At 34.2% G+C, this 17,658-nt stretch overlaps 1 protein-coding gene across 4 annotated transcripts in view; it reads left to right on the top strand.

The window, feature by feature from the left end:
* The window catches only part of LOC143247395 (uncharacterized), a 46,151-nt gene extending 35,716 nt beyond the window's left edge, over positions 1 to 10,435 (top strand). For all 4 annotated transcript variants that reach the window (XM_076495397.1, XM_076495398.1, XM_076495396.1 and 1 more), the window contains 5 exons: positions 3,482 to 3,566; positions 4,889 to 4,982; positions 5,458 to 5,590; positions 6,893 to 7,008; positions 9,015 to 10,435. In XM_076495397.1, the coding sequence (XP_076351512.1) occupies positions 3,482 to 3,566; positions 4,889 to 4,982; positions 5,458 to 5,590; positions 6,893 to 7,008; positions 9,015 to 9,155 (569 nt within the window). In that variant the 3' untranslated portion in view covers positions 9,156 to 10,435. The remainder of the gene's footprint in view (positions 1 to 3,481; positions 3,567 to 4,888; positions 4,983 to 5,457; positions 5,591 to 6,892; positions 7,009 to 9,014) is intronic.
* The last annotated feature ends 7,223 nt before the right edge of the window (positions 10,436 to 17,658 follow it).

The following is a 17,658-nucleotide window of genomic DNA, read 5'->3' on the forward strand; positions in this document are numbered from 1 at the left end:
GCGATATAATGTCTTGGTCAATTCCAGTATTCGTTGGTAAAGTACTAACCCAACAGTTGGCGGTGGGTGGTGTCGACTAATTACCTTCCCTCTAGTCTATCACTGCTAAACTAGGGACAGCTAGTGCAGGTAGCCCTCGTCTAACTTTGCATGAAATACAAAACAAATATGCCCGGCATGGCCATATAATCGCTGGCGGAGATAATCCTCGTGTAGCTTTGCGCGAAATTCAAAACGAATAAACAAATTCAACAATATGACGAACCACTTTCATCAGCATTATATAATAGCGTTCGTAAATCCTTTTAACAATGTCTAGAGTAAGTAATAAACATAACTATGTGCTAATTACAAGAGAGTTAAAAAGTTAATCAATGTGTTCCTTACAGATGTTCCACAAATCCAATGATATCAATGTCTTTCATCAGCCTAACTTAAACCGAACAAAAAAAACATTATGCATATTTTTAAAAATATATTCAATTCTTAAACAGTAAATTGTACATATTAGAAATAATAGCCTGTGAACAAGAAGTTTCAAACTCACTGTGTATCTGTCAAAATAGTGAGGTTTAGTTTTAACCATTTACACATTATAAATATCGATCGTTAAGAATGATATAATTGATTATCGTAAGACTAAACGTTAAGTCATTAAAAGGTATTTAAATGAGTTAATTATTAATCATATTTCAATGCTGCACTCTCGTGATCTAGTCGTAATATACTCGTATGTAAGATACTGTAAATTTATATTGATATTGGAAGTGTTTGCATATTAAAGTTTTTGTTTGGTAAACATTGTTTTCGTATTTAGATTATTTGTGTTTCGTTCACACTGTTGTTATGTTTATTGTTTTTGGTAAGGATATGCAACTGTCATTTTCGGCGCAAGATATTAATACACTGAGATAAGGTGTGTTTGGATCGGGGACTTAGAATTCCTAAGAATGGATATCCATTGTACTTAATGAAATATGAATCATCTTGGGACGCCATGACCATCCAGAAAAAACCTACAACAAATTACGTACCTGTAACGGTAAGCAAGATGCGACGTCTTATAATAAGTGGGAAGCCACGAACAAATTGATCAGTGGCAAAAGCTTTCCACGTGTTTCAGGCGACAGTACACAACATAATGAAGAAGGATCTTCTTCTGGAATGGTTTGGATTCACCCAATTATGGCTTACAATGACATCTCAATGACCTAGAGAACGAAACGGATATCCTTGTTATATCATACAAAGTAATGTTGTGCTTTGGAAGTGATATCTTTAAGGCTGAGTCGTTTGCAATAAAATGTACACTGCAAGGCTATTGCCAAGATGATAGGTCATGAGATAGAGCGTGACTGGACACGTCAGAATGAACTCCAGTAACGTGGTGCGCCTAGTAATTCGTTCTAATATAACGTTTTAAACTGTCTGTATAGAGCTGCCAAGAAAAATTGGGAAAGTTCAGATGACCATTAAATTATTTTACACATTTTCACACAAAAACTGGCAGAAAGCCCCAGTAAATGTTGCAAGGTTATCAAAGACAGAAAAGAATAATGTTCGTACTGCTCGCTTTTTTTCAGTTGTCTTTGTTCTTAGTACAGTTAACTAGTGTGTTACGCAACACACCCGTATTTGTTTACTTTTGAGATATTTTCTCGACTCTTGGCAGTTGTAGCCATGAGACAATAGGTTTTTTTCTGCGTTTGTCTCGAGGGTTTGGTGTGACTAGACGTAACATTGCGTGATCTAAAGTTGTTTTCATTCTCTCGTAATTATGAATAATTACACTATGTGGCATAACATGAATCTTTCAGAGCTTAGAGCGATGCTTGTAATAACCAGTACATGCACACAGTATCCTAATTTCTTTTCTTCTTACGGTGAACAGGGGGATCCAGGGACAGGTTATTGGTCGTTCCTTCAGGCAGTTGGAAACTCTTTTTTATATACCTATTTTTAATTATTCTTATTATAATACAAGTAACTTGTAATTAGTCAGAATTTGTTATTAATGTACTGATCGCTATTAGCTAAATTATTATAATAATATTTAAAAACTTAAATCTAAAAAAAAAAAACTTTCAGACTTATTTCTGTCATTTAAAATGGTTAAAACCAAAGGTTCCTTTGGTCCATTTCATATTACAAAATTAAAACAAGAAAAGGAGTAAAAGTTTGGATCTGTTTATTATATCCTTTGTAATTCTGTCTCTAAGATATTTTGGAATTGTTTTAATAAATCAGTAAGTACCCTAGTAATCATTACCAATAGGAGAGATATAAAAATAGGCAGAAAGACACAAAGCTACACGATTGGCTATCTGTGTTGTGCCTACCACGAATATAAAAACCAAGTTTTTAACATTAATTATTTTTGTTAATTTGTTTTTGAATTTCGCCTTCCCTCTAATCTTATACTGCTAAATTAAGACGGCTAGCGCAGTATAAGATTAGAGGGAAGAGTCATCACCACCTACCGCCAACTCTTGGGCTACTCTTTAACCAACGAATAGTGGGATTGACCGTCACATTATAACACACCCATAGCTGAAAGGACGAGCAGGTTTGGTTCGACGGGGATTCAAACCCTCCACCCTCATATTACAAGTTGAGTGCCTTAACCACCTAGTCATACTGGGTCTTTTAGCGTTGCAAGACATCAGACTTAGAACTGTGACATTGGGGAATTGAGAGGGCCTATAGAATAAAACTCAAAACAAAAGTAACTCCACCTTCGCGTTGTGATAAATTATTGACACTTTTCGTCTTTTCTCTTTATTTTTACGAAACGCATTATATTGTTTTGTATCTTTTTGAAAGTTAAACAAATAAGGTTCGCGTAAAGTATATAGTTCTGCTTGACAAAATTATTTAATAACGCAAGCGATGTTAGAGTTTCCGTTGGAAAACATAAAAAAGTTGAAACATCGAACAATATGAATGTTTAGACGTAGAATCCAGGGTTTCTGATGTATATAATATGAATGTTTAGACGTAGAATCCAGGGTTTCTAATGTATATAATATGAATGTTTAGTCGTAGAATCCAGGGTTTCTAATGTATATAATATGAATGTTTAGACGTAGAATCCAGGGTTTCTAATGTATATAATATGAATGTTTAGTCGTAGAATCCAGGGTTTCTAATGTATATAATATGAATGTTTAGACGTAGAATCCAGGGTTTCTAATGTATATAATATGAATGTTTAGTCGTAGAATCCAGGGTTTCTAATGTATATAATATGAGTGTTTAGACGTAGAATCCAGGGTTTCTAATGTATACAATATGAATGTTTACACGTAGAATCCAGGGTTTCTAATGTATATATTTTATGCGTATGTTTGTAATACAAACAGCGATCTTAGTAAATGTTTGGATATGGAATTAAAGCTATATTGAGTGGTTTTGGTATTTCGGTGACTGCTCAGTTGCTGTTTGATTTTCTTCTGAGCCGATCTCTGTTCCTCTACCGTAGGTCTCCCAATCAGGACGGTAATGGTGCTAGACGAGGAAGCTAGACCAGGGGAGCTTCAAGCCTGTCACCCACCTGGAGAATGTAGGTTAGTGGAAGAGCAGAAATTTATATAATGTCCAGTCGCTTTGTTGACGTATTCAAGAGAAGAACAACCACAACACACGAGGAGATGTTAACCTTAGTATTAAAAAAAAAAAAGGTATCTTTCTTCGTACGCAAACAAGTTAGTTGACAAGTGTTTGTTTTCATATAACAAAGCCACATCGGGCTATTTGCTGAGCCCACCGATGGGTATCGAATCGCTGATTTTAGCGTTGTAAATCTGTACACTTACCGCCGTACTAGCGGGGGCTAGTTGATAAGATAACTAAAACTCTACTTATCACAAAGGGCAATTTATGATCTGCATCGAAACCCAGTTCCTAGCATTGTAAGTCTTTAGATATCCCGCTGTGCCACTGGTGGGGGAGACCTTTGAATAGGGCGCAAATTGTTTGTCAACTTCCACCTTATTTTGTCAGTTTTTAAACAGTATTCATTGATAAAAACTGTCACGTGCTTAGTTGATGTTTTCAAGAGTCAAACAACCCCAACACACAGGGAGACATTAACCCTAATATTTTGTAATAGAATAACTCCTCTTTTCATACGTGAACAGATCAGTTGGCAAGATTACTAGTGGAGTTACAAACCCTCTTTACTCGCCACAATTTAACTATTGTTCCTTATGGCGGTCAGGGTCTTTAGCCCCCAAATTAAGGAAATGGTTGGATTTGGTGCTTATAAACTGAAACTGTTCGTGCTAAGCTACGTGAAATGCTATTTGACGTTCCAGTGTTATGAGCAAAACGTTTTCTGAGGTTCCGCACACAAGAACACCTAAATGTAGCTCACTCTTCACACCTCTAAAGAGAAACCACACTGGTTACCACACACAAAGTTCGCCAAAGCTGCCTATCAATGTAATTTTTGGTTTATTTTAAATCTGGCTCCATTATCTGTCTCACTGCTCCCACAGTGAAAAACAGCTAGATTTAGGACTTCATTTGCTTGCGTGTTTTCTATTCGTTTTTAATGACAACAAAGGATTGCCCATTATTTGCTTCTGATTGTGGAATTTATACAAATTAAAGCGCATATCTATGACCAGTTATTTTGTTTAATAGTACTTGTGTATAATGACAACACTTGCTGGTAAATTGCAGCCAGCTATGAAACTAAACTGACCAAACGTTACTTTCATTTTGAAAAAAATATAATGTTAAACTTTGTTGTACGTGCAGATCACTAATCTTCCGCTTTTTGGTCGACGTCGTTGTTCTAACTAAAATACTTCACAAAACATTTCATCTGGTTAAAAAACGACTTTATTGTTATATTTAGTTATTTTGTTGCTCTGTTTCGTAGATTTATCAAGTCTGCTCCGCCAGTTTGTAGATTCGTGCTCCAGATGAGAATGGGTGGCTTGGTCAAAGTGTACGATGGTTGTCTAATGACCGGAGTAAGTATTCCAGAAAAACCTTTGTCTTTCCTTCAGCTTTGTTGTAGTTTGACATTTATTATTGCTGTTTTTTGTTATTAAACACAAAGCTACACTAAGGGCCATCTATTCTCTGCTCACCATTGGTATCGAAACCCAGTTTCTAGCGTTGTAAGTCCGTAGATATATTGCTGTTCTACTGGGGGACTTTTCGAAAGGGCGCAAATTATTTGTAATCTTCCGCATTTTTGTCAGTTTTTTTTTAAACCGTATTAACTGTTATAAAACAGTTTCTACAAAGTGAAAAAACTTCAAAAATTACTGTATACACGAAAGAAAAAAACAATGGAAGTTTTGTAGTGATATAAGTAATTTGTATCTCATTACAGATAATTCCGAAATATTCTGTTTTACGTTTTATAAGAGAAACGTAGAATGTTACATAATCCCTTGTTTAGTAACTATATGTTATTCATGTGATTTTTTTTATATGTAGTCACTGTACAAAAGCCTTTTGGTGTCTGATCGAACAACAACAGGAGACCTAATAAAACTTCTTCTACATTGTTGCAATTCTCAAGAAAGACCAAATAAGTTCTCCTTGTTTGAAATATCAACAGCTCAGAATTGTAAGTGTGATTACTTTGAGTTCTTATATAATAAAAGGAATATTATTGATAACCATTCAAGATTCAGTGAGGTAGTTTAATATCTTGTTTGTGTGGCGGTGCAAACCAACACTATGGATTTTGTCCTTTGCTCATCTCAGTTGTCAAACCCTGAACTTTAACGTCTTCAACGTTAAAGGGCAGCTCAAATAACATGAAATGAATTATCATTCTTCTAATCACAATTCAATCTTAAATATGGCCTAAAACAAGAGGTTAATTAAAATAAAATTCGATATTCATGTTTGGAATATCTCGATATTCTGTTTGCAACAAGCTTACAGTTAGCATTTGTTTTTTAATGTTTAGCGACATCTATCGTGCAGATACATTTCTATCAAAGGATTTACAAGTTAACTCAGTTGGGCTGACATAAAACAAAAATCAGAACGTATATAAAGGGATATTGATATTTACATCTGCGCACACATGTATCTATATATATTCAATAATATTTAGTCATGTTTATTAGTAAATAAAATTGAAATATTTCAACTTACATATATAATTTTGTAAACGAATTGAAGAAAAAAGAATATATCTCAATTGAATGTTAAACATTCTTTAATTTTTCATCCAACGTTGTGAGAAGGGGTTAAATTGTGAAGGAACAGCCCTTAACAGATATTAGCTATTCTGATCTTCTGATTAGACCAGAGGGGGACACAAAAGGGAGTTTCACCTTTCTCGAAATTTCAGCTCAACCGCTGATTCTATGAGTGTTTTAAAACCAATTTAAAATGTTGTTTTTGTGTGTGCACTATCCGAGGGAAGCCCAGTAACAAGTATTACGTGTTTTGTATTTTCTTTATATCTAAGAACATTGGGGCACGATTTTATGGTATAATTCTGGATTTACGAATTTATAATCTTCATCGAGTCCGTGCGATAACAAAAGCATCTCCACCTATTTTAATCTGTGAATGTGTTATAAGAGTGGCAGTCAATTCCTTAGTGTGGGTAGCGGGTCGTAGGATTTACGAACTGGTATCTGGTTCGAATCTGTGCGATACCAAACATATCTCCACCTACTTTAAGATGTGGGTGCGTTATAAGAGTGGCAATCAATCTCTTAGTGTGGATACTGTTGGGCTAATTATTTTCCTTCTGGTAAGCAGCTTAAATTTAGAACCGGCAGCTTTGCTATATCATAGCCTATAAGTATATAATACAAATAATATCTGAGCAATATTTTCTGCAAGAAACAGAAGATAATTCTCTTATTCTTCGTTGTTGTTTTATTGTTTTGTTTTTTCCTGTTAGATGAAAGAAAACTTCACCAACAGGACTGCCCGTTATTAATTCAACAAGCGTGGCCTAATCAAGAATGTTTTGCTTTTCATTTGCGTAGAAACTCGGAGTCTTTCCAGAAACGGAAAGTAAGTGACATGAACAATCGTTTACCATTATATATTATATATAATCTATATTGTATTTTATGCCATGAAAAACATTTTACGTATAAGAACCAATGTATAATATTAATTGTTTGTTTGTTTGTTTGGAATTAAGCACAAAGCTACACGATGGGTTATTTGCGATCTGTCCACCACGACTATCGAAAGCATGTTTATAGTGGTGCGAATCCGCAAACATACAGCTATACCACTGTACTTAATTGTACGTTAGATACACTTAATACACAGGGTTGGGGAATATGGGAAAGCAATACACCCTTTTGGAATGGTATAGCTCTTACGATTTGTTTGTTTGTTTTGAACTTCGCCCAAAGCTACACGAGGGCTATCTACGCTAACTGTCCCTTATTTAGCAGTGTAAGACTAGAGGGAAGACAGCCAGTCATCTCCACCCACCGCCAACTCTTGGGCTACTCTTTTACCAACGAGTAGTGGGATTGATTGTCACATTATAACGCCCCCACGGCTGAAAGGGCGAATATATTTGGTGCGATGGGAATTCGAACCCTTCACTTTCAGATTACGAGTTGAACGTCCTAACCACCTGGCCCTGCCGGGCCGGTTCTTACGTAAAAACAAGAAGATTGATTTATGCCATAATATTTTTATTGGAATAACTTTTGGTTATTTATTTGTGTCCATTTTTAGTCTGGGATAATGGTTAATGTCCGGTAAACGTTGTTAATTTGCTATATAAGCAACGTTAAAATCTGAGCACTATCTGGCATTGTCCATATGACAAATTAATGCTGCAATTTGTGACAGATTTTCAAATACTTGTATATTTCTGAATAGTTGTCGTGTAACTTATGGTAATGTGAACTACACTACACCCTTGTGCAAATTAATTGAAACAAGAAGGAAAATGACCATTTGTTTCAATTAATTTGCACAAGGGTGTATTTATTATTCTTACGGCATGCACGAAACAATGATATAAAATAGGCGTATTGTAATAGAGCTACGTTGAAGTCAAAAACTATTCTAATAAAATAATCGTAACAGTTCTATAGTTCACATTTATAAAAGCAAGCACGTGCATTGTAAATTATTAGTGGCCCGTCACACCAATCATCCTCGCCTTTTCAGACGTGAGGACGTTATAATGTACGATGAATCCCACTATTCGTTGGTAAAAGAGTAGCCCAAGAGTTCATGGTTAGGGAGCGCTCGACACTCAATCTGAGAGTTGCGATTTCGAATCCCCGTTGCACCAAACATGCTCGTCATTTCAGCCATGGAGACGTTATAATGTGACGGCCAACCCCACTATTCTTTATTTAAATGATAGCTCAATAGCTGGCAGTGAGTGGTGATGACTAGCTGCCTTCTCTCTAGTCTTACTCGGCTAAATTAGTGACGGCTAACGCAGATAGCTCTCGTGTAGCTTTGCGCGAAATAAAAAAAAAACACACGAAACAAATCTTTGTTTGTTTCAAGGTATTCATAGCAAGATATGTATTTTCAAAACCGTAACAAACAAAACAGCACAAGGACCAAACGCACAAGCATTTATAAAATACAGTTTTTGGGCTTGATTTTTATTGGTACTGAACTGCAAAAAAGTAAAAATTTAGAAAGTAATGATAGTGTGATATTCAATATTTCTTAAAGATAAAATTGATTTTTCTACCTAAAATTACGTCACTTAAAAGAAGGAGTTATGACGAATAGGACGGGACTTTTCAGTGCGAGTGAAGAATTTGTTTTGAATTTCGTACAAAGCTGAACGATACCTACTTGTTTTATCCGTCTAAGAAAGTTTAATTTTCAAATAAAAAATACGTATCTTTAACACATTTTTGATAAATAGTTTCATTTAAGATGAAGGACACTAATTCCATTGACATTGTAAATTGTAACCAGCTGAAGAGCATATATTATAGTTTTCTATATTTATATGCGTTATGTTTAAGCTTTGTAATAGTAGAAGGTAAATTTATAATAATGTTTTTGTAATATTACAGCTTCTCTGGATGAGATGTACCAATGTTTCTGGACAACACAGTTTTAGGCTTAGTGTTAAAGATGAAGTTTGCCCCTCTGCTATTCACTCACCAACATTAAAACCTTCTTTCGACAACTACGATAATTTCTTTTATATCTGATCGAGAAGTTTAAAGTTCAACCTGTAAAGTTTGGTGCAAGCTAGTCACGATTGTTTATATTTCTCACAATCAGTTAACATTTATTTTAAAGTTATTTTACTAAATATGAAAGCAAACAGAAACTGCATCTTTTTTATTAATGTACACTTTGTTTTGTTTTTATTATATGTATCCAATTAAAGTAATAATGTTCATGTTTCTTATGACTTCAGTTGTCTCCTATGTATCTAACTAAAGTAATAATGTTCATGTTTCTTTTTATTTCAGTTGTGTTCTATGTCTCCAGTCACAGTAGTTATATTAATGTTGTCTTCAGTTGTCTTCTATGCATTCAATTAAAGTAATTATATTAATGTTTCTTGTGACTTCAGTTGTTCCTAACAGTGAACTATCCTATAAGCTGGCCACTCATAATTTCTCCATTAAAAATAATTTTTAGGAATCAAGTTTTAAATGTTTTAAAATGTGCATATTTCTAATATATTTATATGACCTTCTCAACTGCAAAACCATTTATGATATTATTTAAGGAATTTCTATTTTTCCATTTTCAAATGTTTGTTTTAAAGTAACAAACTTTTGTTATTTTCTGACCTACTGTACTTAACAAAGAAAATGTAAACATAAGCATCAAAGATCATATTAACCATCATACTGTTTATATTTAGGATCATTTTATCTTATTTTTGTCATAGGAAACAGTAATTACAAGGATAAGTATTAATTCTTAAGTAATTTTGTTACTGATATTCAGACGGTTTTCTTAGGTGTTCCAACTTAGCACTTTTTATGCCTGAAATGTAATTATATTAATTAATTTGAATCTATAAATACTAGAAAGATATTAGTAATTTTTTTATTTGTCCTGAAAGAATTAAAACCAAATAATTCACCACTGAAAATGAAGGTAGTTTAATAAAGAATTAACGTCTATGAACAAATTTTATATAGAAGGTTTATTATTCACTTTGTAATTTTGTTATATAATTTTGATAGCTGTTACATTAGATATGATTAGTTCGATTTGGATGTTCAGCAGCTGTAAACCAAAGCAATTAAGTAGATTTAGAAATAATAAAGTAATATTTATAAATAGCACACTTGTACATTGGCAGTTCTCACTGTATATAGTTATATTATACCCAGTGTGCACTATTATTAGATAACTTATATGAGTTGATTGTTTCTTTATAACGACAGTAAAATTTGTGAAACCTTTTGTATAGTCCAACTGTTGTGCTGATACTGATATAAGAAAATAAAAAAAATATCTATATTCATTAATGTTTTTCATAATATATCAAAACCTGATCTCATAGCTTCTACTGCTTTACTATGAACATGGGAGTTAAGTCCAAGAAATCATTTAAACCTATCATTAGAAAAACAAAATTCGGTAAAGGATTTATCTAAATCTACCATTAAAGAAAGCAAAACTTTCTTCTCTTATTTGTCATTGTTTATATAACCAAAAACAAGAGAATAACTATTCATTTCCTGCTGATGTATACTGACTTATTCACCACATTTGAATACAACGTTTTTATACAACCTAAGCTCATATATGGTTAGCTAATTCTGAAATATTTTATATTTGGTTCGTTAAAGATGATACTTAATTTTTCTGTGGTTGCCAGCAATGATATGTAAACACCTACAAACCTACCTTAAATAAAAAACGACACATTTGAGATAAAGAATGGAGATAAAAAACATTTTGATCTTTAAAACTTAATGTGATATTTTAATCTAATTTATAAAGTGCAATATTTTTGGTAAAATAAGCCCTTTGATAATATTTTTTCAACTAACCTTGTGAGATCTAGACAGTTATATTCAGTTTTAACAAGACATTGTAGCTCAGTGTACAATCGAGTAATATTTGTTTCTTTGTTGTTGTTTTTTTTATTTCACGCGAAGCTACACGAGGAATATCTGCCCTAGCCGTCCCTAATTTAGCAGTGTAAGACTAGAGGAAAAGCATCTAGTTATCACCACCCACCGTTACCTCTTGGATTATTTTACCACCTAATAGTGGGAATTTATCGAGACATTATAACGGCGCATATGATTAGTGTGATGGGAGATTTGAACTCGCGACCTCAGGTTACGAATCGAGTGCGTTAACCACCTGGCCACCTGTGATATGTTTAGTTTCTCAAAGAAACACCCATGTTCCATACTGGATTCTTGCATTCGGTGTAAACAGATTGAATGTATTTGTAAAGCTGTGAAGAGTGATCTGAGAAACACCTTAACTCATGAACAGTAAAAGTTTATACATCTTGTTCTATGATAAGAATCCCAAACACGATAATAACGTAGCAAGTTATGAACATGTTTTCTACACTTTTAGAAGTAAGTTGGACAAAATATGGTCCACAGTTTTGATCATTTGACGAAAGCCTGCTCATAGCTGATTTTCGTCAAACCTGGCATGTGCCCATAGGGCAAGTATCATACGGGGGGTTGACCTTAGGATCTATTTACTTTGTGCGTTCACTAAATACACCATTTATGATTTAAAGAAAAAACAGACAGAAAGAAATTTAACTTTTTAATGATATATTAAATGTTTATTAGCAGAAACTAAAAATTAGCGATATAGAAAAATCTATTTAAATAAAAATATAAAACATAAAATTACACATTAATAAATATATTTAGAGATCTTGTGTGGTTCCTGAAGTTTTTAATATTTCTTCTCGAATATTTTAAACAGCGTAGCCAGGTAGTTAAGGTGCTCGACTACTAATCCTTGGGTCGCGGGTTCAAATCTCTGTCACGCCCAGAGATGCCAACCATTACGATTTGAGCGTAATTATTACGATTTTTGGTGTATACATTACGACTATACGCTCATACAGACAAATATTACGACTTGTTGCAACTCCCAAATTATTATATGTTATATAGGCGTATATAATAAAGTAATAAATTGTTCCCCCAGGGCTTGAAAGAGGTGAAAAGAAAATTACTAGTGAGGTACATATAAATTTTGATAATAAATAAAAGACATAGTCCAAATGGCTACTTGCGATAATCATGTTTGTGCTTGAAATAATAAAAAATATTTGAATCTCCGACGTCTACCAATAGTTTGAGTACGGTGCTTCTCCATACTGTGTACGTGGGGGAATCCACAGTTACGTCATCAGTGCTTGTCAGCCAATCAGAGCTCACAAAGATGGCTATTTTTCGTTTTCTAAGCGGCATAGAAACACCAATGCAATTGTTCACAAGATGGCAAAAAAGAGGCCTCGTTTACCAGATTGTCTTGTTTCTGGCAAATCTGAAAGGACTACAACTGTGAATCAAAAATTTAGGAAAGGGTATAGTGCAAAATTTCCAGTCATTGCATCAAAAGTCAGTGACAGTCATGCGTTTTGTACAGTTTGTCACATCGATTTTTCTGTGGCGCATGGCTGGATAAACGATTGTTCCAGACATACAAAATCGGCATCTCACCAACAAAAGTCTGAGGCGAAGACAAAAACGATGCAGATAACGACATTTATGAGTAATAATTCAGAATATGAAACCATAAATGCAGATGTAATATTCACACAATTCGTTATTACTCATAATTTACCCCTAGCTGTAGCCGATCATGCAGGACATTTATTCAGAAAAATGTTCCCAGACTCTGATATAGCGAAAAAATATGGCTGTGCTAGAAATAAAACTACAGCCATTGTACAGATGTTGAGTTGTGAAGATGACAAAATGATTTCAAGCATACTTACTAACAGTGTTTACAGTTTAGCCACAAATGGATCCACAGACGTGGATGACTCAAAACTGTATCCAGTGGTTGTACGATATCTGTACGGGTTCTGTCTACAATCATTACGCTCAGTCATTTGAAATAGTTGGCATCTCTGCACACCAAACATGCCCGTCCTTTAGTTGTGTAGGTGTTATGATGTGACAATATTCGTGGGTAAAAGAGTAGCCCAAGAGTTGGAAGGGGGGGAGGGTGATGACAGCTGCTTTCTTTCTAGTCTTACTCTTGCTAAATTAGGGATGGTTAGCTAAAATAGCCCTTGTATAGCTTTGCACTAGATTAAAAGAAAAAATATATATACTAAGTCACTGCTCGATTCTCTTATCTTTCACAAGTTTATTATAAATATTAGAAGAATGGGATAAAAACAATTTCTGATAATATTATAATATAATATATCTTTATTATTAAAGCGTGGGGCCCGGCATGGCCAGGTAGATTAAGGCGTTCGAGTCATAATCTGAGGGTCGCTGGATGAAATCCCCGTCACACCAAACATGGTCGCCCTTTCAGCCGTGGGGGCGTTATAATGTGACAATCAATCCCACTATTCGTTGGTAAAAGAGTAGCCCAAGAGTTGGCGGTGGGTAGTGATGACTAGCTGCCTTTTACTGCTAACTTAGGGACGGCTAGTGCAGATAGCCCACGTGTAGCTTTGCACGAAATTCAAAACAAACAAACAAACAATATATTAAAGCGTGGACAATTATTTAGGAAATAAATGACATGGAAAACAAACTCGTATAATTCCCTTGGAATCTTGAATGAATAATTTGACGTCTGTTATATAATAGAACTTTGATATAAAATGTTTTGTCCTTTTCTTGAGAAACAAAATTGTGTACGTTTACAAGGAATGTGGCAAAATGATACTTTCTGTATTTCGTACCAAACTATTTGTATAAAAGTACAACTACATTCTGCAACTGTTAATCAACAGATGGCGACAGCTGCTTTGTTAATATAGCTAAACATATTCGCTTCAACTGTTTCACTTTTATTATAAAAAGACAAGAACAAGAATGATTTTCTATTTAACTGTTTATTTTGTGGATGATATATTTTTATAAGATATCAAACATTTCAGTCGTTAATATTTGTTTGAAAGCCTGGGCAAAAACATAAACAAGAGCTGTACGCGTTAGCTCTCTCTAATCGCGAACAGCTAGAATAAAAGGAATGCACTTAACGCCAGCTTCTGGATTAATTTGAATAGAGAAATTTTACCGTCACTCTTAAAACACACACGGGGCCTTTTAAAGCTGAGCGCAACTTTTTACTTGTGGCAACGGGACTCAAACGAGTTCTTGAGAGAAAAGCTACATTGGACTGTCTACTGTGGTGAATCGAGCCTCGAATATCAGCATTGTAAATTCGTAAATTTACCTTTGTGATACGGAGGGACTCAAACATGGATCTTCGGATCCATAGTGCGGCACACTAACTATTGTATAGTGCTCGGACCACACTAATACGCTAATATCGTAAGTATGGTAACAAAACACTATACCTACGTAAATTAATGTACGAGGGCTGTTCAAAAAATACGCGGACTGTTTGAATTGTGCGGCTCCAGTTGGTTTCAGGGAAATCCGTTTGGTGTCGCTAGGTTTGCAAAGATCAGCTGATTACGACGCCATTTCCCGATTTCTTTCATTTGTGTATTAGCTACGCCGTTTTAAGTGAAGTGCGATTTTTTCGTTTGGCGGATTTCAGAATGAATGACCTGAAGGAGCAACGACTCACTGTGAAATTTTGTGTTAAACTTGGAAACTCTGCGACTGAAACTTTTGCTACGCTTAACACGGCTTACGGTGATGTTGCTATGAAGCGTACAGCATATTTCAAGTGGCATGAACGTTTTAAGGATGGTCGACAGTCCATTGAAGATGATGAGCGTCCTGGACGTCCTTCCACGTCAACTGACGACCCACACGTCGACAAAATCAACACCCTGGTGCGGGCAAGTCGACGTCTGACTGTCAGAGAGCTTGCTGAAGAGTGTGGGATATCAGTTGGATCTTGTTACGAGATTTTGACCGAAAAATTGAAGATGTATCGCGTTGCTGCGAAATTTGTGCCTCAGAACTCGTGAGTTTTTGGCGAAACACTCGATCACTGTTCTTCCCCACCCCCCTACTCACCTGACCTTGCTCCTTGCGATTTTTTCTTGTTCCTCAAACTCAAAAGACCTTTGAAAGGAAGAAGATTTGAGACGATTCCCGAGATTAAGGCAAATGCCACGAAGGAGCTGGAGGACATTACAAAAGAAGCGTACCAGGACTGTTTCAACAAGTGGAAACACCGTTGGGATAAGTGTGTGCGTTGGGGAGGAGAGTACTCTGAAGGGGTCCCAGACCTGTAACTTCTAAATAAAGTACATATTGTTTTATGACATCAGTTCGCGTATTTTTTGAACAGCCCTCGTATAATATGAACTTTATTAATTATGTTCCATATATGGGTTAACTAATAACAATAATATATTAACTAGAAATATTATTAATATAAATTAAATTACTTAACCGTATCTTCACCTGAATTAAATTATTTTCCAATAATTGTTTTTGTTCTCGCGATGAAGGAACATAACTTTACATCTCCATAAGATTGTATAAAAACTAATCGTTTAAGTTTATTCATTTAAACCACATATATATGCATTTATATTCCTGCATTAGATTCAGAGTTAGATTAATTTAAAAACAAACGAAAATTCAATTAAATAAAAACGCCAGAACAAGATTGCTATGGATCTTACATTAATTTAGTTGTAATTAACATACCTACAAGAGAGCTCACCTGGAAGCATTGAAAGATTAAACTTTATTTCGAGACATCATAATGAAGAATTTGATAACATCATGTTGAACGGATCATATAGATTCTGATGAAGTGTTTCTAGCGCCTCAAGGTGGGACATTGGCAAGTCTGTCTATAGAACTATACATAAAGAAATCAGGCTTCGATACCTGTGGTCATCACAGCACAGATAGCTCAATGAATACGTTTGTCCTTAACTACAAAAAGACAAAGGGCTTATAGTTATTGATGTGAATTATGAACATGACTCACCCTTGTAAAAATAAAAGTACCTTATTTATTCTGCTACCTTAGGTAATGTTCAAGTCTTTGAGACTTTCCAAACAACTGATAATTTACACAATAAACCTCATTCTTCTGTGACCATCATGTTCTGTGTTGCAAAATTCCCTCTTTCTATCATCATTCAGACAAAGACAGAAATCTGGATGCATGATTGAACAAAATTTCTCTCCTACAAACTTAACTGGTCAATACTGGGCACGCAGCTGGTCTTCTGGCATTATAGACAAATTTATGAAATCTCATCTCTATAATTTGAATGAAATCATCTACACCTGTTGTTTGCTGAAACTATAAAGATGGTCTTGAAGGACTTTAGTGGAATCTGTTGTTTCCTGAAATTATACAGGTAGTGTAGACGCATTTTAGTAGACTCTGTTCCCGATTAAAACTCTACAGATAGTTTTGAATCAATTTAGTAGTAAGAGGAAATACAGATATTTCTTATCTTCTTTTTCACAATTCCCCTACGGAGTAATCAAATGTTCTGTACTCAGATTAATCTGTAATTAATGTACAATAGATTTAGAACGAAATAAAATTAGTTCTAAAAAGAGTATTTGGTTAAGAAATAAATACGTATTAGACTAAAGAAAAATAAAATAGTTCACTTTTGATTTTAAGATATAAGAAAATACACTATCCTTAACAAATTTTGTCCAGAGTATTTATAGAATAGATGACTGTATACACGTATTTTGTAGTCATTATATAACATAACTTAAATTATGTAATACGATTTTAATAAAAATTTTTATTAAACTGTAAAAGTATTACAATGAATATAATAAATAAATAACACATTCCTGCGAATTTAAACTTCACAAAAATTAATTTTATTTTAATAACGGATTTTCCAGATTTCGAAAAAAATTTATCTTTTATATCACATAAATATATTTTATAAAATAAAAACTCTTTTTTAAATAGAACAAATTTACAAAAAAATACCACAAATATAAAATAATATGTTTGGGTCATCTACGTAATCTCTTGTTTATATAACAACGAACAAATAGCATTGACAAAAAATAGTGTCAGTGTACACGCACAAGAAAATACTATCCAGAAATGACATGTCATGTGGTCTGTTAACCGTTTATGTACAAGCGGTGAGTTCCTTGTGAGTTCTAGAATGATCGATAAGACTCTCACTTCGTGATTGGTCTAGAGAAATCTATAGCCAGTGGTTGTCAAGATTTTAAGCATAACAAAATGTGACCCTAATTCAATAACAATAATCCCCTTATGTATAAGTAGGTGTGAGATTATGTGAAAAATCTGTACGTGATGGAGAAAAATGGATATCACTTTCGGTGTCACTTTCATTATTCCATCACGAGTAGCTACTGCAAAAAGTGGGGATAATCTAAAATATAATATACTCTGTAGAAAAGGGCGTACGGATTAAATTCATTATCATTTTTTTAACACATGCTAACTCGTATTTTGATTCATAGCACTTAGCGCTATGCTATATGTACATTGAATCCGTAAACATATGGTTCCTTACCCAGTTTCACATTAAGATAATTGAGTATCTGAAATAATTCTTTTTGTATTTTTCATGATTTATACAACATGTAATCGTGTCTTACCTTTTTTGTATTA

The sequence above is a fragment of the Tachypleus tridentatus genome, chromosome 3 (genome assembly GCF_004210375.1).
Source record: "Tachypleus tridentatus isolate NWPU-2018 chromosome 3, ASM421037v1, whole genome shotgun sequence".
NCBI lineage: Eukaryota > Metazoa > Arthropoda > Merostomata > Xiphosura > Limulidae > Tachypleus > Tachypleus tridentatus.